This window comes from Salmo salar, chromosome 02, assembly GCF_965601325.2.
Source record: "Salmo salar chromosome 02, fSalSal1, whole genome shotgun sequence".
Classification (NCBI taxonomy): Eukaryota; Metazoa; Chordata; class Actinopteri; order Salmoniformes; family Salmonidae; genus Salmo; species Salmo salar.
The window spans coordinates 80,815,279-80,837,492 of NC_138292.1; the positions used below are offsets into that span (position 1 = coordinate 80,815,279).

Sequence of the window (22,214 nt, forward strand, 5' to 3'; positions counted from 1 at the left end):
AACACTCAGACAGACATCATTTACAAACGAAGCATTTGTGTTTAGTTATTCCACCAGATCAGAGGCAGTAGGGATGACCAGGGATGTTCTCTTGATAAGTGTGTGAATTTGACAATTTTCCTGTCCTGCAATGCATTCAAAATGTAACTAGTACTTTAGGGTGTCAGGGAAAATGTATAGGTTGTACTTTAAAGTATTTTTACTTAAGTACTTTACACCACTGCAGGTGACTACCTCATGAAGCTGGTTGAGAGAATGCCAAGAGTGTGCAAAGCTGTCATCAAGGCAAAGGGTGGCTACTTTGAAAAATCAAAAATATATTCAGTTGTTTAACACTTTTTTTGATTACTACATGATTCCATATGTGTTATTTCATAGGTTTGATGTCTTCACTATTATTCTACAATATAGAAAAATAAAGAAAAACCCTTGAATGAGTAGGTGTGTCCAAACTTTTGACTGGTACTGCATAATAAAATGTATGTGTTTTCATATGAATGTACTTACCATATCGGTTTTCAACTTATTTGATGCCCAAGAAGGAGCACGAAGCCGAGAAGTTACTTTTCATTAGAACTACAATTCCCAACAGAAGTATATGTCTATCTTTCGAGAGTTTGCAGCAGGGGAGAACAAACTGCCTTCTCTCACTTAGGATATCAAGGCCTACCGGGGTACTGAGGCAATGTTTTCAGAAAGTTGGATTCACCCGTTATAATCAATGGGAGTATGGCAAACTTCATGGTCAATATTTGTTGATATCATAATTTTTTCGTTACACAATGTGACCAATACTTGCTTCTATTTCACCAGAAGTATGTCCTTGAACCGATTATTTTAAAATCACACACAGAAGTTATAAGGATAATTTGCAGCCTGCAGTGACCCAGTCGGCCTTCAATTTGAGATACTCAATGAAAGGGAGCAGCACTGAGCTAGCCTGCAACGTCACTTCCTGGAGTAGCTCAAACTGCATGTTTTGTTCACTTCCTGGAGTAGCTCAAACTGCATGTTATGTTTCACTTCCTGGATTAGCACAAACTGCATGTGATATTTCAGTTCCCGAAGTAGCTCAAACGGCATGTTATGTTTCACTTCCTGGATTAGCTCAAACTGCATGTGATGTTTCAGTTCCTGGATTAGCTCAAACTGCATGTGATGTTTCAGTTCCTGAAGTAGCTCAAACTGCATGTGATGTTTCACTTCCTGGATTAGCTCAAACTGCATGTGATGTTTCAGTTCCTGGATTAGCTCAAACTGCATGTGATGTTTCACTTCCTGGAGTAGCTCAAACTGCATGTGATGTTTCCAAAAACTCCTCCATGTAGAAAGATGGCGACATGCTGAAATGACACTTCCTCATCTTCAAACGCGCCGCTGAGAATTCACATAGGAAACAATGGGGTGACGCCATTGATGGCTGGGTCCTTATTTTATACAGTCTGGTTTGCAGGTCTACAAAAAACTACTGGCTGGAAAGGTTCAGTCAAAAACCCCAGCATAATCTTCTTACCACGCTCCAGAATGGTAACAAGGCTGCAGAGTTGTAGTTCAAATGTTCTCACTTTAGGAGATGGGTATTAGTTTCTGGGCGTCAAATATTTTGATAAAAGGCAACGGTTAAGAGCAAATGTTTATCTTAAATGACTGTGTTTTCATGAATTTGATCATATAATCTTGAAGCCCATTCAAGAGATTATGGGACACGACCCAGAAATTACGTGGAAGTGGCCATCACCAGAAGAAAAGGAAGAAGGGTGTCCAACTCGGCGGAAAATCTTTCTCCCTCCAGCAGGTGGCGATGTTTCGCCCACCAAGCAAGGAGTTTTGTATGGAGGCCAAAGAGAGTGTCGGATATGTTCAACAACAAAACATTATTTGCTACCTGAGGTTTATTTGATCTAATAGGCGTTTCGTAACGCTTAAGTTGTTACGAGTGTACTTATATAAGTAGGACACGTTACATCCCCGCAACTTTAAGAAAAAAAAACACTTTAAATCCGCGTTGTCTCAAGATGGCTATGCATATTCATGAAATGGGGCATAGCATCTCTCCCCATTGAATAACGGCGGTTGACGTCAACAACCCTCATTGAATATTCAGAACTGGATTACAATAATGAGATGTATCCACCAATCCAAAGAAAGGATAGACCGAAGCTTGACAGCCCTCCGTGCGGCTTTTGTGGACAACGACTCCCAACGGAGAGACATATACTGTATCCTATCAGTATATCCATAATCTTTGCTGTCGCTTTCACAGCGATTTCAATCCAGGAAGTAAATTCCAATGGTCAAATTTTCATGGAAGTAAATTCTAAGGCCCACCCACCAAAACAGGCTTCAGAAAATGTGTTTCATGGTCCAGGAAGCGGAACCGAAAAATTAAGACCATTAATTGATAATTGTATTAAGAGTAAGAATTTGTGATCTACATCTTGTAAAAGTTGTTACTACTCGTTGCTTTTTTCCACTAGCGTTGCGTGAGAAGGGTTGGCTACACCTCGTCAGAAGTATATTACTGGGATTTACAATACACTACTACTAATAATTTATTAAACTTATATAGGGTTTTTCATAGAATCCCAAAACGCTTAAAAAACAACAACAACAATGACAAGCAATATATCATGACGGGTCGACGAATATCGGCCAAGTCTTTGAACGCTGCATCCTCCGAAGAGGAGAGGGTCAGTTGATGGTTTGAACGGAGGGAGTGGACAGAGGACGGTAGATGACGGTGATGGAATCCGGTGATAATCTTGTAGAGGGCAAATCAGGGAAGCAACCTGAGTCATGTAGCCACTGGACTTCTCCTCTTCCACTCTGTGTATTACCCATTTAGGTGATGCCTCAGGAGCAGTCAACTCAGTATTATTATAAATACATTATTTGGTTTAAGAAATTAAAATATACATTTAGTAAAATACCACTGCAGTGTGCTCCTGAACTGGCGGTGGCGGTATAGAGTCTACAGTAGAGATAATCCGGACCGGAAATTAGACCGGAAGCAGAAAGACACTGATGTAGCTAGCCAGCAGTCTGGATTAGCTGTCCACGTTATTTTGTGGAAAATTCGTAAAATATCACAATGATACGGTTGAAAAATATGTTGTGACGTTGCCAAACTCTAACTGTAAACACGGAGCAGGCAATATTTCCAACTACTATTTTTTTTAATAGTTTTGTAATCGGGTTTAGCAAAGCAGTTAGCTAGCTAACCTTTGTCAAATTGTAATGGCAAGTGCTACTAGTAGCGAGGCTATTTAATTCGCTAGCAAACTAGCTAACGTGACCTCGTGGTGAACATTTAATTTCAGAGGAAGGACGTGAACGATTTCAGAAATTCATTTTCCGCTACAGCATTTAGCTAGCTGCTTCAACAATTCCTGAAGGATTCAAGATGGATGAGGTGAGAACCATGACTTTGGTTGCTAGCAAACGAAACGTTCTCTAGTTAGCTAGTTGCCTCCCGTTTCTCCACCCTTTTCCCAAAGTGTGCACTCCCAGATTTAAAACAAGCATCGGATTGGTGTTAGCACAGTAGTAGTGGCTGGATGGAGATAGCTAGCGTTAGCTATCAGTAGCGGGGATTGATCTTGTGTAAACCAAGTACACGTCGGCAGAATAGTAGCTAGCCTTTAGCGTTCTCCACTCTTCTCCCGACATATACTTGGCTTACACACGAACACGACCATTCCCCGCAGTGCTGAGCGATTAGTTATTTTTGAGGTCGGTTCGATTCAGAAAAATTACTGTTTTCGGTTTTGATTATTGGGGTTGAATACACAGGATCCAACTATTAATAAAAGTCCCAGGATGGTAGTAAATGCCAATTACTGCGTTTAACCTATTAACCATTAATTTACTCTAAAATATTTCAGTTGTGTATATTACATTTGTTTTATTTTATGACTTTCATGCCAAGTCATCTCATCAGAGCTGCTGCCTGACAATCACTATTTTGTAGTAATTTAAAGTAAATAAGGCATACTTTAATGACTGCTGAATAGGGAAAGGGGATACCTAGTCAGTTGTACAACTGAATGCCTTAACTGAAATGTGTCTGCTACATTTAACCCAACCCCTCTGAATCAGAGAGGTACGGGGACTGCCTTAATCAACATCCACCATGTCAGGGGCAGAGGGACAGATTTTTTCCCCTTGTCAGCTCTGGGATTCGATTCCCAAACCTCTAACCACAAAGCTACCTGCCCCCCCAAGCAACTATCAATCACTTAGATCATGCATTTTCAGGTAGCGATACCTCTCAAATCATGCTGTAACAGGCATAAAAGAAACACAGACCAGACAAATAGATTATGGTCATTGTAGTTAGTTTAGCGCATAAAAAGTGGTAATTATGTGGAATATTAGCTTGTTAGAAACTAGAACTCCCTACTACATCAAACAGTTCAGGCTGGATCTGGTGTACCTCTAGAGCAACTGCAATGTGCGCATTGAGCTCACAGAAAGAAGCAAAATGTTGGTCAATTAGTTGTTTAAATTAAGAATATCAGCTATCAAAATAAGACTTTATTTATTTATTCGCCGTTAGTCAGCACCTCCACACAAACTATTATTCTGGGTGTGCACCAGCTCATGTTTTTTTATCTACTAAAAAATGAAGAATAACAGACATTTTGGTGAATTGCTCAGTACTAGTGGAATGCCTTGTTATTGCTGTTGGTTGGTCTACAGATCTCCCCCTGACCTAGCTAGGTTACTAAACTCAACTCCATGGTGGAGGAAGTTTCTGATGAACTCCACCAATGGAGTTGAGCAGAGACCAGGCTTTGTGGAATTCAGCTCCGATGCCCTGAACCAGATCTAACCGGTCTCTGATTGTGTTGGTGGGGGAATAGAGATGTCTAAAGATCGCAGCGTTGTATCTGTCTCATTAAGGCGTCTCTGAGCGCACGGGCAGCGCCATTGAGGCCATCTCCATTTTGAAGTAGTTCATTTTCTTCTTTTACTACTTCTATGAGTTGGTAAACAAACTGAAAGGGTGCATACTGCCACCTGGCGTGTGTTATTTGAACAGATATGATGCCACGGTTGGCCTGCAGTTATGGTATGTTTGCTCATGAGTATAATTAATTGGCAGGTCCTTCCTGCCTACCTGGATGGAATTATGGGATCCTTCTTTAAACCATCCCACCCAGTTGACTACTTTCAAATTGTAAAATCAATCAAATGTATTTATAAAGCCATTTTTACATCAGCTGATGTCGCAAAGTGCTGTATAGAAACCCAGCCTAAAACCCCAAACAGCAAGCAATGCAGATGTAGAAGCACGGTGGCTAGGAAAAACTCCCTAGAACAGCAGGAACCACGGAAGAAACCTAGAGAGGAACCAGGCTATGAGGGGTGGCCAGTCCTCTTCTGGCTGTGCCGGGTGGAGATTATAACACATGGCTAAGATGTGGCTAAGATGTTCAAACGTTCATAGATGACCAGCAGGGTCAAATAATAATAATCACAGTGGTTGTAGAGGGTGCAACAGGTCAGCACCTCAGGAGTAAATGTCAGTTGGCTTTTCATATCCGATCATTGAGTTAGAGAGAGCAGGTGCGGTAGAGAGAGAGAAAGTTGAAAACAGCAGGTGTTGGACAAGGTGACACGTCCGGTGAACAGGTCAGGGTTCCATAGCCACAGGCAGAACAGTTGAAACTGGAGCAGCAGCACGACCAGGTGGACTGGGGACAGGTACTCCTGAGGCATGGTCCTAGGGCTCAGGTCCTCAGAGGGAAGAAATTGAGAAAGAATTAGAGGGAGCGTGCTTAAATTCACACAGGACACTGGATAAGACAAGAGAATTACACCAGACTGACCCTAGTCCCCCAGCACGTAGACTAAATACTGTAGGCTGAGACAGGAGGGGTCGGGAGACACCGTGTCCCTGTCCGACAATACCCCTGAACAGGGCCAACCAGGCAGGATATAACCCCACCCACTTTGCCAAAGCACATCCCCCACACCACTAGAGGGATATCTTCAATCACCAACTTACCATCCTGAGATAAGGCAGAGTTTAGCTCACGAAGATCTCCCCCACGGCACAACCCAAGGGGGGGCCAACCGGGACGGGAAGAACACGTCAGTGACTCAGCCCACTCAAGTGACGCACCCTTCCTAGGGACGACATGGAAGAGCGCCAGTGACTCAGCCCCCGTAATAGGGTAAGAGGCAGACAATCCCAGTGGAGAAAAGGGAACCGGCCAGGCGGAGACAGCAAGGGCGGTTCGTGGCTCCAGTGCCTTTCCGTTCACCTTCACACCCCTTGGCCAGACTACACTCAATCATAGGACCTACTGAAAAGATGAGTCTTCAGTAAAGACTTAAAGGTCGACATGGATAGGCAGACCATTCCATAAAAATTGAGCTCTATAGGAGAAAGCCCTGCCTCCAGCTGTTCTAGGGACAATAAGAAATATAAATTCTAGGAACAATAAGGAGTCCTCCGTCTTGTGACCGTAGCGTACGTGTAGGTATGTACGGCAGGACCAAATCAGAAAGGTGGGTAGGAGCAAGCCCATATAATGCTTTGTTGGTTAACAGTAAAACCTTGCAATCAGCCCTAATCTTAACAGGAAGCCAGTGTAGAGAGGCTAGCACTGGAGTAATATGATCAAACTTTTGGGTTCTAGTCAAGATTCTAGCAGCCGTGTTTAGCACTAACTGAAGTTTATTTAGTGCCTTAGCCGGATAGTAGAGCATTGCAGTAGTCTAGTCTAGAAGTGAAAAAAGCATGGATACATTTTTCTGCATCGTTTTTAGACAGAAAGTCTCAGATTTTTGCAGTGTTACGTAGATGGAAAAAAGCTGTCCTTGAAACAGTCTTGATATGTTCGTCAAAAGAGAGATCAGGGTCCAGAGTGACGTTGAGGTCCTTCACAGTTTTATTTGAGACGACTGTACAACCATCAAGATTAATTGTCAGATGCAACAGAAGATCTTTGTTTCTTGGGACCTAGAAAGAAACAACAAAGAAACAACATCCTGTATGTCCGTTCTCTCCTTCATAAAGAAACAAGGTGCTGCTGGCCTAACATCCTGTATGTATGTTCTCTCCTTCATAAAGAAACAACATCCTGTATGTATGTTCTCTCCTTCATAAAGAAACAAGGTGCTGCTGGCCTAACATCCTGTATGTATGTTCTCTCCTTCATAAAGAAACTACATCCTGTATGTATGTTCTCTCCTTCATAAAGAAACAACATCCTGTATGTATGTTCTCTCCTTCATAAAGAAACAACATCCTGTATGTATGTTCTCTCCTTCATAAAGAAACAAGGTGCTGCTGGCCTAACATCCTGTATGTATGTTCTCTCCTTCATAAAGAAACAACATCCTGTATGCATGTTCTCTCCTTCATAAAGAAACAACATCCTGTATGCATGTTCTCTCCTTCATAAAGACAAGGGCGCGGCCAACATCCTGTATGTATGTTCTCTCCTTCATAAAGAAACAAGGTGCTGCTGGCCTAACATCCTGTATGTATGTTCTCTCCTTCATAAAGAAACTAACATCCTGTATGTATGTTCTCTCCTTCATAAAGAAACAACATCCTGTATGTATGTTCTCTCCTTCATAAAGAAACAAGGTGCTGCTGGCCTAACATCCTGTATGTATGTTCTCTCCTTCACAAAGAAACAAGGTGCTGCTGGCCTAACATCCTGTATGTATGTTCTCTCCTTCACAAAGAAATAAGGTGCTGCTGGCCTAACATCCTGTATGTATGTTCTCTCCTTCACAAAGAAACAAGGTGCTGCTGGCCTAACATCCTGTATGTATGCATCTTTGTTCACTCGAGATTTAAATGTAAAAATGTCAACATATTTACATTGTCCGGTTTAAATGGTGCTCTGCGAGGGGAGACAATGTGCCTGCTGGCACTGAACACTCTCTGATGGCACGCTGGTTGCTGGGATGCACAAAAGCTTCCTGGCAACCCTGGCAAGGCGAGGCAGCTCTGATGCATGGCCACTCCACCACACCAGTGGATCCTCTTCTGCTGTAATGGGTGGCAGAGACAGGTAGACCTTGATCTCTTCTTTCCCTCTGTCTTCTGAGGAGGTTGGAATCTGACCCTCTTCACCTCTCTGCTGCCTTGTTGAGGTAATCCTTCTCAGCAACCCAGCCAGGCCTTTCCCCTCCGATGCTGCTGTGGGGTGTTGGTGGTGGAGGTGCTGCTGGTGCTTTGTGGTTGTTCCCTGACTTGTGCAGTTGCCAGCTTCAAGGCCTCCTGGACACAGCTGTCAGTGTCAACTTTGGCAGCCTCAGGCTCATCTAACAAGCTCCTTTTGAAGCAGGGGTCAATGAAACAAGGCATGTGCATGACTCTTTGCCTTCTCGGTGTATCTGTTGTTAAGGTCTTCTCTCATTACCCTTTTCATCTCCTTAGTCAGGGATGGCTCCGTATCCTTTTCCACCAGAACATCATAGGTGTTGTGGTCCAGGACAGGCTTGATGACTGACAGTGTCACTCGTGTCTCTGAGGCAAGTGCATCTGTGAACTTGCTCAGAGGTTCAAGAAGCTGGCACAGTTTCTCCATGACACTTATGTTGGCATCCATGGGCATCAGATGCCATGTTCCTCTTTCCCCAGCCAGTGTCACACAGACTGGCTGCTGTTGGCTGAGGAAACGCTCAAGCATCTTGTGTGTAGATCCCCATCGGGTCACCACATCATGGATCAGAGCCTTCTGTGGCCTGTTGAGGGCAGCTTTGCTTTTCTCTCAGTTCTCTCCTTCTCTTCCAGCTCCGTGAGAAGCATTGGACCAGATGACGGCAGGCCTTGACTGCTGTGTTAACTCTCAGAATTTTCAGAGCCTTTGAGATGGCCAGGTTCAAATGATGGCCAAAGCACCCAAGCCACAGATCTGGGAACGCTTCAAAAGCCTTGATCATGTTTGTTGCATGGTCTGGTTATGCAGACCAGGTCTTTCTTGTTGATCCCCCACTTTTCCAGCATATTCTCAAAAAACTCTGATTTTTGTGAGCCGAGTGATCTGGGAAGAACTGTGTTTCCAGGCAGTTTGATTCCTGTTGCCAGTCTGGGGTGAGGTAATGGATAGTGAAGCTGATGTAGGGTTAACCACCCCCTGCTTTCACTGGTCCAGAGGTCAGTAGTTGCAGCGAACCATGTGCCTTGTTGCATGTTCTGCAGACAGGGTGACCATCTTCGATTAAGTTTTCCTCAGCACCCTTGTAAAACCCAAAATACAACCACAGTTCAGATTTGGTCCTCTTAGAAGGCTGAAAAATCTCCAGAGCGCCGTCACTGCCTTCCTCCATGTTTTCACACAAAACCAAACCCACGTTGCAGCTGCACCTGCATCAGACTGTTGCTAACTTTGGTTGATGCTGGACAGTATTTACCATGAGTTTTTCAAACCGCGGTAATCAAATTTCAAACGGTAATACTAACCACTGGGAATTTTTCCATGGTTTATCGTGAAACCGGTAATCGTTTCATCCCTACATGCTGCTAACAAAAATATATGGAATGTCTGCTCTACCCAAAATTACAACCAAATAATTGCAGCATTACCGCAAAAATGGAAGAGGCAAGTGGAAGGGGGATTAGTAAGGAACTTATCTGTCGGCCCTGCATTAAAGAACTTAAATGGTTAAAGAAAATTGTAGTAAATAAAGTATACCAGTTTCATTTAAGGACCAAAAATTGACAGCTGTGCCATGTAGATTGCAAAATAGTTGGGAAGAGATTTTTGATGTACCAATTCCATAGCACATGGTTTATGAACTAAAACGCAAAACGACGCTAGATTCAAAACTTTACATTTTTCATTTTAAATATTTATACAAAATTCTTGCAACCAATAGAATGTTAAAGTGCATTCGGCAAGTATTCAGACCCCTGGACTTTTTCCACATTTTGTTATGTTACAGCCTTATTTTAAAATGTATGAAATAATTTTTTCTCATCAATCTACACAAAATATCCCATAATGACAAAGCAAAAACATTTTTTTTTAAATGTTTGCTAAATGATTAAAAATCAGTTAGGGGAGGTAGGGTCAGGAGAGGGGAGGTAGGGTCAGGAGAGGGGAGGTAGGGTCAGGGGAGGGGTGGTAGGGTCAGGGGAGGGGTGGTAGGGTCAGGGGAGGGGTGGTAGGGTCAGGGGAGGGGTGGTAGGGTCAGGAGAGGGGTGGTAGGGTTAGGGGAGGGGAGGTAGGGTTAGGAGAGGTAGGGTTAGGGGAAAATAGTTAAGGAACATATATAAAAATATACACACACACACAGTACCAGTCAACAGTTTGGACACACCTACTCATTCAAGGGTTTTTCTTTATTTTTACTATTTTCTACATTGTAGAATAATAGTATAGACATCAAAACTATGAAATAACACATGGAATCATGTAGTAACTTAAAGTGTTAAATAAATCTAAATATGTTTTAGATTCTTCAAAGTAGCCACCCTTTGCCTTGACAGCTTTGCACACTCTTGGCATTCTCTCAACCAGCTTCACCTGGAATGCTTTTCCAACATTCTTGAAGGAGTTCCCACATATGCTGAGCACTTGTTGGCTGCTTTTCCTTCACTCTGTGGTCCAACTCATCCCAAACCATCTCAATTGGGTTGAGGTCAGATGATTGTGGAGGCCAGGTCATCTGATGCAGCACTCCATCACTCTCATTTTTGGTCAAATAGCCCTTACACAGCCTAGATTAGTTGGGTCATTGTCCTGTTGGAATAAAACTGATAGTCCCACTAAACTCAAACCAGATGGGATGGCGTATCGCTGCAGAATGCTGTGGTAGCCATACTGGTTAAGTGTGCCTTGAATTCTAAATAAATCACCAACAGTGTCACCAGCAAATCATCCTCACACCATCACACCTCCTCCTCCATGCTTCACGTGGGAACCACCCATGCCGAGATCATCTATTCACCTACTCTGCATTTCTCAAAGACATGGCGGTTGGAACCAAAAATCTCCAATTTGGACTCCAGACCAAAGGACAGATTTCTACCGGTCTAATGTTCATTGCTCATGTTTGTTGGCCCATGGAAGTCTCTTCTTTTTATTGGTGTCCTTTAGTAGTGGGTTCTTTGCAGCAATTCGACCTTGAAGGTCTGATTCACGCAGTCTCCTCTGAACAATTAATGTTGATGTCAGTTACTTGAACTCTGTGAAGCATTTATTTGGGCTGTAATTTCTGAGGCAGTTAACTCTTATAAACTTATTCTCTGCAGCAGAGGTAATTCTGGGTCTTCCTTTCCCCATGAAAGCCAGTTAAATCATATTAATGCGTTAAGAAGGAAAGACATTTCCCAAATTAACTTTTAACAAATTGAAATGCATTCCAGGTGACTACCTCATGAAGCTGGTTGAGAGAATGCCTGGAGTTTGCAAAGGGTGGCTCCTTTGAAGAATCTCAAATATGAAATATATTTACATTTGTTTAACACTTATTTTGGTTACTACATGATTCCATGTGTTATTTCATAGTTTTGTCTTCACTATTATTCTACAATGTAGAAAATAGTATAAATAAAGAAACCCTTGAATGAGTAGGTGTGTGTCATCTTTTGATATATGCATGACGAACGCTTCCCAACTGTTTCGGCGGATAAGCATTTAGACAACCCTATAATATTGCACTGAATCATAGATTTGGCACATCATTGTACATGTTACACATCAGACAGTAGCCTACAATTAGCAAAATAGAAATTGATTGAAGATAATATGTATTTCAATGTGAGTTCTAGACCTATGTAGCCTAGACTTTTACTGCAGTCATCTCGGTTTTCATTTGAAGTTTATTTTTATTCTTCACTTGTTTATAATAGGTGCGAAGACAATGGCAACTTTGTAGGCCTATTTGAAGTCAACAGTGTTCTGAAGTTACCGGCGGTCACAGAGACAGATAAACATCTTGATTCTATATTTGGCGGAGATCTTATATGTATATATATATAAAAAAAAGCATCTAACGACACACTTAGCTGTTCTGTGAGTGGTCTGAGGAAGTTAGGAAATAACAAGCATTTTCAAGTGCAACTGAGAAACGGCTCAGAGATTTATTGATGCTCCTAAGAAGGTTCTAGTGACGCACTTAGTCTTACAGTGATGCTCCAGAGCTTTTGTTTAATATCAGCAAGTAGTTTTGAATGTAGTGTTCACGAGCCAAAACGAGGCCCCCCGAAAATTGTGCACAATTGTGTAATACATTGTACATAAAAAACTAAAATTCATAATATGATACAAATCCAATTCGTTCAATATGTTACAAATTTGTGAGTGCTTAAGATCACGGACTGCATCTACAAGGGACTGTTGGGAAACTGGGCCCAGGGGGAAAGAACAGTGTTGGCTGTAATGATGTCTGTGAAGGGAAAAGAACAGTGTTGGCTGTAATGATGTCTGTGAAGGGAAAAGAACAGTGTTGGCTGTAATGATGTCTGTGAAGGGAAAAGAACAGTGTTGGCTGTAATGATGTCTGTGAAGGGAAAAGAACAGTGTTGGTTGTAATGATGTCTCTGAAGGGAAAAGAACAGTGTTGGTTGTAATGATGTTTGTGAAGGGAAAAGAACAGTGTTGGTTGTAATGATGTCTCTGAAGGGAAAAGAACAGTGTTGGTTGTAATGATGTTTGTGAAGGGAAAAGAACAGTGTTGGTTGTTTTACAGTAACGTCTTTCGTTGTAATATAAAAGGGACGTGTTAGTTTCACAATCTTTAAGGATTCCATCTTTTTTGTCAGGGCCTGTAGTCATAAAGAGTCTTTATTGTCAGGGCCTGTAGTCATAAAGAGTCTTTATTGTCAGGGCCTGTAGTCATAAAGAGTCTTTATTGTCAGGGCCTGTAGTCATAAAGAGTCTTTATTGTCAGGGCCTGTAGTCATAAAGAGTCTTTATTGTCAGGGCCTGTAGTCATGAAGAGTCTTTATTGTCAGGGCCTGTAGTCATGAAGAGTCTTTATTGTCAGGGCCTGTAGTCATGAAGAGTCTTTATTGTCAGGGCCTGTAGTCATGAAGAGTCTTTATTGTCAGGGCCTGTAGTCATAAAGAGTCTTTATTGTCAGGGCCTGTAGTCATAAAGAGTCTTTATTGTCAGGGCCTGTAGTCATGAAGAGTCTTTATTGTCAGGGCCTGTAGTCATGAAGAGTCTTTATTGTCAGGGCCTGTAGTCATAAAGAGTCTTTATTGTCAGGGCCTGTAGTCATAAAGAGTCTTTATTGTCAGGGCCTGTAGTCATGAAGAGTCTTTATTGTCAGGGCCTGTAGTCATGAAGAGTCTTTATTGTCAGGGCCTGTAGTCATGAAGAGTCTTTATTGTCAGGGCCTGTAGTCATAAAGAGTCTTTATTGTCAGGGCCTGTAGTCATGAAGAGTCTTTATTGTCAGGGCCTGTAGTCATGAAGAGTCTTTATTGTCAGGGCCTGTAGTCATAAAGAGTCTTTATTGTCAGGGCCTGTAGTCATAAAGAGTCTTTATTGTCAGGGCCTGTAGTCATAAAGAGTCTTTATTGTCAGGGCCTGTAGTCATAAAGAGTCTTAAGAGGAATGCTGGTCTAGGATCTGGTCCCCCGTTTTGATTATAATCTGAACGACCAAACTGATCCTAGATCAGCACTCCTACTGCTGAGAGGTTTTATGAACATGGAACCCTGATCAGGTAGCTGCGGTGCAGGATGGTAATAAGAGACTGAACTTGACAGAAGAGTTTCTGGCAGCTCACTTACATCAATGGAAATCTGTCTTTCATGTACCAAGCTAATAATAATGTGGGTGGGGGGGTGATTATCTGTCCTGTTTCACACATGTACCAGTACGTATTAATACACATGTGAATTGGAAATGTTATTTTTTTTGTGTGCATATTCCTACTCTCCCTGAGACTCCCTGTGTGAAAAGGGTCAAGGGTCACCGTAGAATATCTTTCAGACAGGCTTGTACTTATTAACCCACAGCAGGCTAATGTGTGTGAATAGGGTCAAGGGTCACCGTAGAATCCCTTTCAGACAGGCTTGTAAACCCACAACTGTCGAATGTGTGTGAATAGGGTCAAGGGTCATCGTAGAATCCCTTTCAGACAGGTTTGTACTTGTAAACCCACAGCAGGCAAATGTGTGTGAATAGTAGAGGTCGACCGATTATGATTGTTTATTTATTTGTAATAATGACAATTACAACAATACTGAATGAACACTTATTTTAACTTAATATAATACATCAATAAAATCAATTTAGCCTCAAATAAATAATGAAACATGTTCAATTTGGTTTAAATAATGCAAAATAATGTGTTGGAGAACAAAGTAAAAGTGCAATATGTGCCATGTAAAAAAGCTAACGTTTAAGTTCCTTGCTCAGAACATGAGAACATATGAAAGCTGGTGGTTCCTTTTAACATGAGTCTTCAATATTCCCAGGTAATAAGTTTTAGGTTGTAGTTATTATAGGAATTATAGCACTATTTCTCTATTCTCTATACGATTTGTATTTCATATACCTTTGACTATTGGATGTTCTTATAGGCACTTTAGTATTGCCAGTGTAACAGTATAGCTTCCGTCCCTCTCCTCGCTCCTACCTGGGCTCGAACCAGGAACACATCGACAACAGCCACCCTCGAAGCAGCGTTACCCATGTAGAGCAAGGGGAACAACGACTCCAAGTCTCAGAGCGAGTGACGTTTGAAACGCTATTAGCGCGCACCCGCTAACTAGCTAGCCATTTCACATCGGTTACACCAGCCTCATATTGGGAGTTGATAGGCTTGAAGGGGTGGGTATAATTTGTGGAACGTTCCAACAGGAATCTGTTCCAAAAAACGTAAAGTAAAAGGTTGCCAACCAACAATGCATACAAAGTAGCAATGCATACAAACCTAGCTAACTAGCTGCCGAATAGGCATCAACTCACCACGTAGCTTATTCTTAATGTTTCTCCATAGGCAACCAGAGTGAGGACAGACATTTTTCGGAATACTCGCGATGAGTGAAAAACGCAATGAAATAGACCACTCACTACCCGGTATCTTATTCTGCCGCTATACAACTTTGTATGCGTTGTTTTTTGGCAATCTTGTTATTTACGAAGTTTTTGGAATAGATTCCTGTTGGAACGTTCCACAAATTATACCCACCCGGCTTGAAGTCATAAACAGCTTGAAACACAGCGAAGAGCTGCTGGCAAAACGCACTAAAGTGCTGTCTGAATGAATGCTTACGAGCCTGCTGCTGCCTGCCACCACTCAGTCAGACTGCTCTATCAAATCATAGACTTAATTATAATATAATAAACACACAGAAATATGAGCCTTAGGTCATTAATATGGTCGAATCTGGAAACTATCATCTCGAAAACAAGGGTCAAGGGTCACCGTAGCAGGCAATATTAACTAAATATGCAGGTTTAAAAATATATACTTGTTTATTGATTTTAAAGAAAGGCATTGATGTTTATGGTTAGGTACATTGGTGCAACGATGGTGCTTTTTTCGCAAATGCGCTTGTTAAATCAACACCCGTTTGGCGAAGTAGGCTGTGATTCAATGAGAAATTAACAGGCACCGCATCGATTATATGCAACGCAGGACACGCTAGATTAACTAGTAATATCATCAACCATGTGTAGTTAACTAGTGATTATGTTAGGATTGATAGTTTTTTATAAGATAAGTTTAATGCTAGCTAGCAACTTACCTTGGCTTCTTGCTGCCCTCGCGTAAAAGGTAGTCAGCCTGCCATGCAGGCTCCTCGTGGAGTGCAATGTAAGGCAGGTGGTTAGAGCGTTGGACTAGTAACCAAGGTTGCAAAAACGAATCCCCGAATCCCCCCTGAACAAGGCAGTTAACCCCGTTCCTAGGCCGTCAATGAAAATAAGAATGTGTTCTTAATCTGACTTGCCTAGTTAAATAAAGGTGTAAAAAAAAAAAAACGATTACCGATTGTTATGAAAACTTGAAATCGGCCCTAATTAATCGGCCATTCCGATTAATCGGTTGACCTCTAGTGAATAGGGTCAAGGGTCACCGTAGAATCTCTTTCAGACAGGCTTGTAAACCCACAGCAGGCTAGTGTGTGTGAATAGGGTCAAGGGTCACCGTAGAATCTCTTTCAGACAGGCTTGTAAACCCACAGCAGGCTAGTGTGTGTGAATAGGGTCAAGGGTCACCGTAGAATCTCTTTCAGACAGGCTTGTAAACCCACAGCAGGCTAGTGTGTGTGAATAGGGTCAAGGGTCACGGTAGAATCTCTTTCAGACAGGCTTGTAAACCCACAGCAGGCTAGTGTGTGTGAATAGGGTCAAGGGTCACCGTAGAATCTCTTTCAGACAGGCTTGTAAACCCACTGCAGGCTAGTGTGTGTGAATAGGGTCAAGGGTCACCGTAGAATATCTTTCAGACAGGCTTGTAAACCCACAACAGGCTAGTGTGTGTGAATAGGGTCAAGGGTCACCGTAGAATCTCTTTCAGACAGGCTTGTAAACCCACAACAGGCTAGTGTGTCAGAAGAATGTGGTCCTTAAATGATGATGTCGTTTTTTAACTGACAAGTGGCGCACTGACTGTTTATGTTTTACTATAAAGTGTGTTGTGATTTAAATACAGTTTGATTTGATTCTGTATTCTAGGACTTTGGTGGGCCGTCCCCATCCTGCTCCACGGAACCCCAACCAACACTGTCACTAGGTCCTGACGGTAACCACGGTGACCGGGACTACACACCGCAGGGGCAGGAGATTGGTTACCCTGGAGGCCTTGACAGCTTCAGTGAAATACCTAGATTTAACATCGTAGTCAAAGAGGAGGAGGAGGAAGAAGATTTAGAGGAGTGGAGTTTTAATTATACAGGTAAGTAGCCGACTGAATGTTAACTAGAAATAAAATGGTTCTCTCAAGAGGACAGTTCAATTTGATGGGACAGTTCAATTTGATGAGTCTTTAAAGATGGAATCCTCATTAGGGGAAACAGATCCACTGTTTGCCTCAGACACTTTGTTATTTTATTATGTTTTGTAGATGAAACGGAGGTGAGCAGCATGGTATTTTTTGTTGTTGTTGCAGTATCTGCTGTTCTGTCACCCATGCAATGATGTGTGAGGAGGAAAATAACAGTGTTGGTTGTAGTGAGGAAAATAACAGTGTTGCTTATAATAAGGAAAATAACAGTGTTGGTTATAATGAGGAAAATAACAGTGTTGGTTATAATGACGAAAATAACAGTTTTGGTTATAATGACGAAAATAACAGTGTTGGTTGTAATGAGGAAAATAACTGTTGGTTATAATGAGGAAAATAACAGTGTTGGTTATAATGAGGAAAATGACAGTGTTGGTTGTAGTGAGGAAAATTAACAGTGTTGGTTGTAGTGAGGAAAATAACAGTGTTGGTTGTAGTGAGGAAAATAACAGTGTTGGTTGTAGTGAGGATAATAACAGTGTTGGTTATAATGAGGGAAATAACAGTGTTGGTTATAATGAGGAAAATAACAGTGTTGGTTATGAGGAAAATAACAGTGTTGGTTGTAAAGAGGAAAATAACAGTGTTGGTTGTAATGAGGAAAATAACAGTGTTGGTTGTAATGAGGTCTGAGGGGAGAAAGAAAAGTGTTGGTTGTTTACAGTAACGTCTTTCTTGTAATATTTAAGGGACGTGTTAGTTTCACCATTAAAGATTCCAGCTTTATTGTCCCATGTGGGCAATTTAATTAGCCTGGTCCCGGACCTGCTTTCCTTGTTCCCGGGGCGATTTTAATTCCACATGATGCCAACTTTCATCAACACGTCTCCTTTGCCACTAGGGGGCGATAAAGTCCTAGTCAGACACATCCAACTTTTTTTTTTAAAGATGACAGATTTATTTATTTACTACCAAGCAATGAAAATGTGCGTTGTATCAAATGAAGTTGCCACATGAAACCATTTTGTTTCCTGAAGTGCTGTAGCCTGTAGCACCCTGCTCCTCTAGCAGATCAGCTGCTGGACCATCAAACCACAGTTGGAAAGAGGGAGATCTAGAAAGTTTAATAGGCAAAACTAAGTTAGCAAAACAGTTTACATGAAAATATAGTTAATAATATTACATTTGAAATAAAATCCCTAAAATAAATGTTGGCCTATTTTAAATGGTTTTGATGGTTATTTTATTTTCATGATGGTCTTTCCGTCACAGCCCCCTACCTACAGCCTCCTACCCACCCCCTTACCCACAGCCCCCTACCTACAGCCCCCTACCTACAGCCTCCTACCCACCCTCCTACCTACAGCCTCCTACCTACAGCCTCCTACCCACAGCCCCCTACCTACAGCCTCCTACCCACCCCCTTACCCACAGCCCCCTACCTACAGCCTCCTACCCACCCTCCTACCTACAGCCTCCTACCTACAGCCTCCTACCCACCCCCTTAACCACAGCCCCCTACCTACAGCCCCCTACCTACAGCCTCCTACCCACCCTCCTACCTACAGCCTCCTACCTACAGCTTCCTACCCACAGCCCCCTACCTACAGCCTCCTACCCACCCCCTTACCCACAGCCCCCTACCTACAGCCCCCTACCTACAGCCTCCTACCCACCCTCCTACCTACAGCCTCCTACCTACAGCCTCCTACCCACAGCCCCCTACCTACAGCCTCCTACCCACCCCCTTACCCACAGCCCCCTACCTACAGCCCCCTACCTACAGCCTCCTACCCACCCTCCTACCTACAGCCTGCTACCTACAGCCTCCTACCCACAGCCCCCTACCTACAGCCGCCTACCCACAACCCTCTACCTACAGCCTCCTACCCACAGCCTCCTACCCACAGCCCCCTACCCACAGCCCCCTACCTACAGCCGCCTACCCACAACCCTCTACCTACAGCCTCCTACCCACAGCCCCCTACCCACAGCCCCCTACCCACAGCCCCCTACCCACAGCCCCCTACCCACACCCCCCACCCACATCCACCTACCCACATCCACCTACCCACAGTCCCCTACCCACAGCCTCCTACCTACAGACTCCTACCCACAGCCCCCTACCTACAGCCTCTACCCACAGCCGCCTACCCACAGCCTCTACCCACAGCACCTACCCACAGCCCCCTACCTACAGCCTCCTTCCCACAAACCCCTACCCACAGCCCCCTACCTACAACCCCCTACCCACAGCCCCCTACCCACAGCCTCCTACCCACAAACTCCTACCCACAAACTCCTACCCACATCCACCTACCCACAGTCCCCTACCCACAGCCCCCTACCTACAGCCTCTACCCACAGCCGCCTACCCACAGCCTCTACCCACAGCCTCCTACCCACAACCCCCTACCCACAGCACCTACCCACAGCCCCCTACCTACAGCCCCCTACCTACAACCCCCTACCCACAGCCCCCTACCTACAACCCCCTACCCACAGCCCCCTACCCACAGCCTCCTACCCACAACCCCCTACCCACATCCACCTACCCACAGCCTCCTACCCACGACCCCCTACCCACAGCCCCCTACCCACAGCCTCCTACCCACAACTCCCTACCCACAGATGGACAATACTTTTAATCCCACTGAGGATACTTTAATGCCCCTCGAGGAGATGATTTATTAGTTTAATACATGAACATAGAGATTTACAGTAGATTATGATACCCTAGTTTCTGTATAGTGCACTACCCTTGACCAGGGTCCAGGTCAAAAGTAGTGCACTATATAGGAAATAGGGTAGCATCTGGGACGCACCATAACTTGTTTTATCCTTACTGTTGTAACAGGAGAGAGTCCAAACCCCAGCTCTAGTGATGAGGCATCAGCAGAACAACACCAGGAGAATCACACAGCTAAGAAGACCTTTTACCGCTGCCCGGAGTGTGGGAAAGAGTTTCCTCACCCATCAAAACTACAGAGACATCTGAGAACACACACAGGAGAGAAACCATATCCTTGCTCTGTGTGCGGGAAGAGATTCAGTGATACAGGGACCCTCAAAACACATGAGAGGTTGCACACAGGAGAGAAACCGTACACCTGCCCGGAAAAGGACTGTTGGAAGAGGTTTGTCAGCCAAGGAGAGTTAAAACTACACCATCGGACACACACTGGAGAGAAACCTTGCCACTGCTCTGTGTGTGGGAAGAGTTTCTCACGTATGTGGCACTTGAAGGTCCACATGATGACACACGCCGGAGAGAAGCAGAGACTCAGCATGAAGAAACCTTTCCCATGCTCTGAGTGTGAGAGGGGCTGCAACTCTGCAGCAGAGCTCAAGATGCACCAGAGGATGCACACTGGGGAGAGACCTTACCAGTGTTCCACCTGCAAAAAGACCTTTGTTTTCCCAAGCTCTCTAACAAGACATGAACAATCCCATATAAGCGAAGCGAATAGTACCGCCAAGCCGTACAGCTGCGCAGAATGTGGGAAGGAATTCACCCAGCCATGGACCTTAAAGATACACATGCGACAGCACACAGGAGAGAAACCGTACCACTGCTCTCAATGCGAGAAGAGGTTCTCATCTTCGTCACTCCTTAAAAGACACCAGAGGGTTCACACCGGAGAGAAACCATTCCAGTGCTCCGACTGCGGGAAGAGTTTCTCCTCGTCAGCGAATAGAACTAGTCACCGTCGTCGTATCCATGAAGGTATACAGGGTGGGTCACAGCAGCAGGAGGCGACTGCTGTGGATGGTACCAATAAGGTAGGTTTATTTGGTGTATCCAGTGCAATTTTGTATTTATTTTCTTTCTTAAAATGGTTTTTCTAGAAATCCGTGTTGGTGGATTCCAGATTTCCTGCTTATTTTCTTCTGATTCCAGGAATCTTCCAACCTGTATTTCTGGAAAACCTGGGAATTTTAACCTCTTGGGGCTAGGTGGGAAGCTAGCGTGCCACCCGTGGTGCACTCCATCAACAGCAGGTGCATTTCAAGAGCGGCAAATTTGAATCCAAATAAATGTCAAAATTCAAATTTTTCAAAAATACAACTATGTTACACCATTTGAAAGATAAACATCTCCTTAATCTAACCACGTTTTACGATTTCAAAAAGGTTTTACGGCGAAAGCATAAATTTAGAGTATGTTAGGACAGTACATTTACAAGAGTTGTGTGTAATGTTTTGTCAAGTCAAAGACAGGGTCACCAAAACCATAAAACCAGCTAAAATGATGCACTAACCTTTTACAATCTCCATCAGATGACACTCCTAGGACATTATGTTAGACAATGCATGCATTTTTAGTTCTATCAAGTTCATATTTATATACAAAAACAGCGTTTTACTATGGCATTGATGTTGAGGAAATCGTTTCCCTCCAATAACCGGCAGTCAAGTCAGCGTCAGAAATTAAATAATTAAAATTAGAAAACATTGGTAAAATATTATATTGTCATTTAAAGAATTATAGATTTACATCTCTTGAACGCAATCAACTTGCCAGATTTAAAAATAACCTTACTGGGAAATCACACTTTGCAATAATCTGAGCACTGCGCCCAGAAAAATACGCGTTGCGATACAGACTAGACGTCATGTTGGGGAGATCTAAAATCGAAAATACTATGTAAATAATCCATTACCTTTGATTCTCTTCATCAGATGTCACTTCCAGGTATCACAGGTCCATAACGAATGTAGTTTTGTTCAAAAAAGCTCATCATTTATGTCCAAAAATCTCCGTCTTGTTAGCACATGATGTAAGCCAGCCGGACTTCTCGTCATGAACGAGGGGAAAAAATATATTTCCGTTCGTTCAAACATGTCAAACGTTGTATAGCATAAATCATTAGGGCCTTTTTTAACCAGAACATGAATAATATTCAAGGTGGACGAATGCATACTCTTTTATAACGTATTGGAACGAGGGTACCCAACATGAAGTAGCGCGCCAGGTGTCTAATGGGACATCACCGTTCCATGGCTCTTGTTCGGTCAGATCTCCCTCCAGAAGACTCAAAACACTTTGTAAAGGCTGGTGACATCTAGTGGAAGCAATAGGAAGTGCCAAAATATTCCTAAACCCCTGTGTTTTTCAATGGGATAGGTTTAAAGTCAATACAACACATCAGGTATCCACTTCCTGTCAGAAAATGTCTCAGGGTTTTGCCTGCCAAATGAGTTCTGTTATACTCACAGACACCATTCAAACAGTTTTGGAAACTTTAGAGTGTTTTCTATCCATATATAATAAGTATATGCATATTCTAGTTACTGGGTAGGATTAGTAACCAGATTAAATCGGGTACATTT

General features: G+C 43.1%; 1 protein-coding gene across 1 annotated transcript in view; it reads left to right on the top strand.

Moving 5' to 3' along the window:
* The first annotated feature begins 3,010 nt into the window (after positions 1 to 3,010).
* LOC106595473 (uncharacterized) overlaps positions 3,011 to 22,214 on the top strand; it is a 30,457-nt gene continuing 11,253 nt past the window's right edge. The window contains exons 1-3 of the mRNA XM_045710550.2: positions 3,011 to 3,412; positions 16,613 to 16,832; positions 19,738 to 20,663. Coding sequence (XP_045566506.2) covers positions 3,404 to 3,412; positions 16,613 to 16,832; positions 19,738 to 20,663 — 1,155 coding nt within the window. The 5' untranslated portion in view covers positions 3,011 to 3,403. The remainder of the gene's footprint in view (positions 3,413 to 16,612; positions 16,833 to 19,737; positions 20,664 to 22,214) is intronic.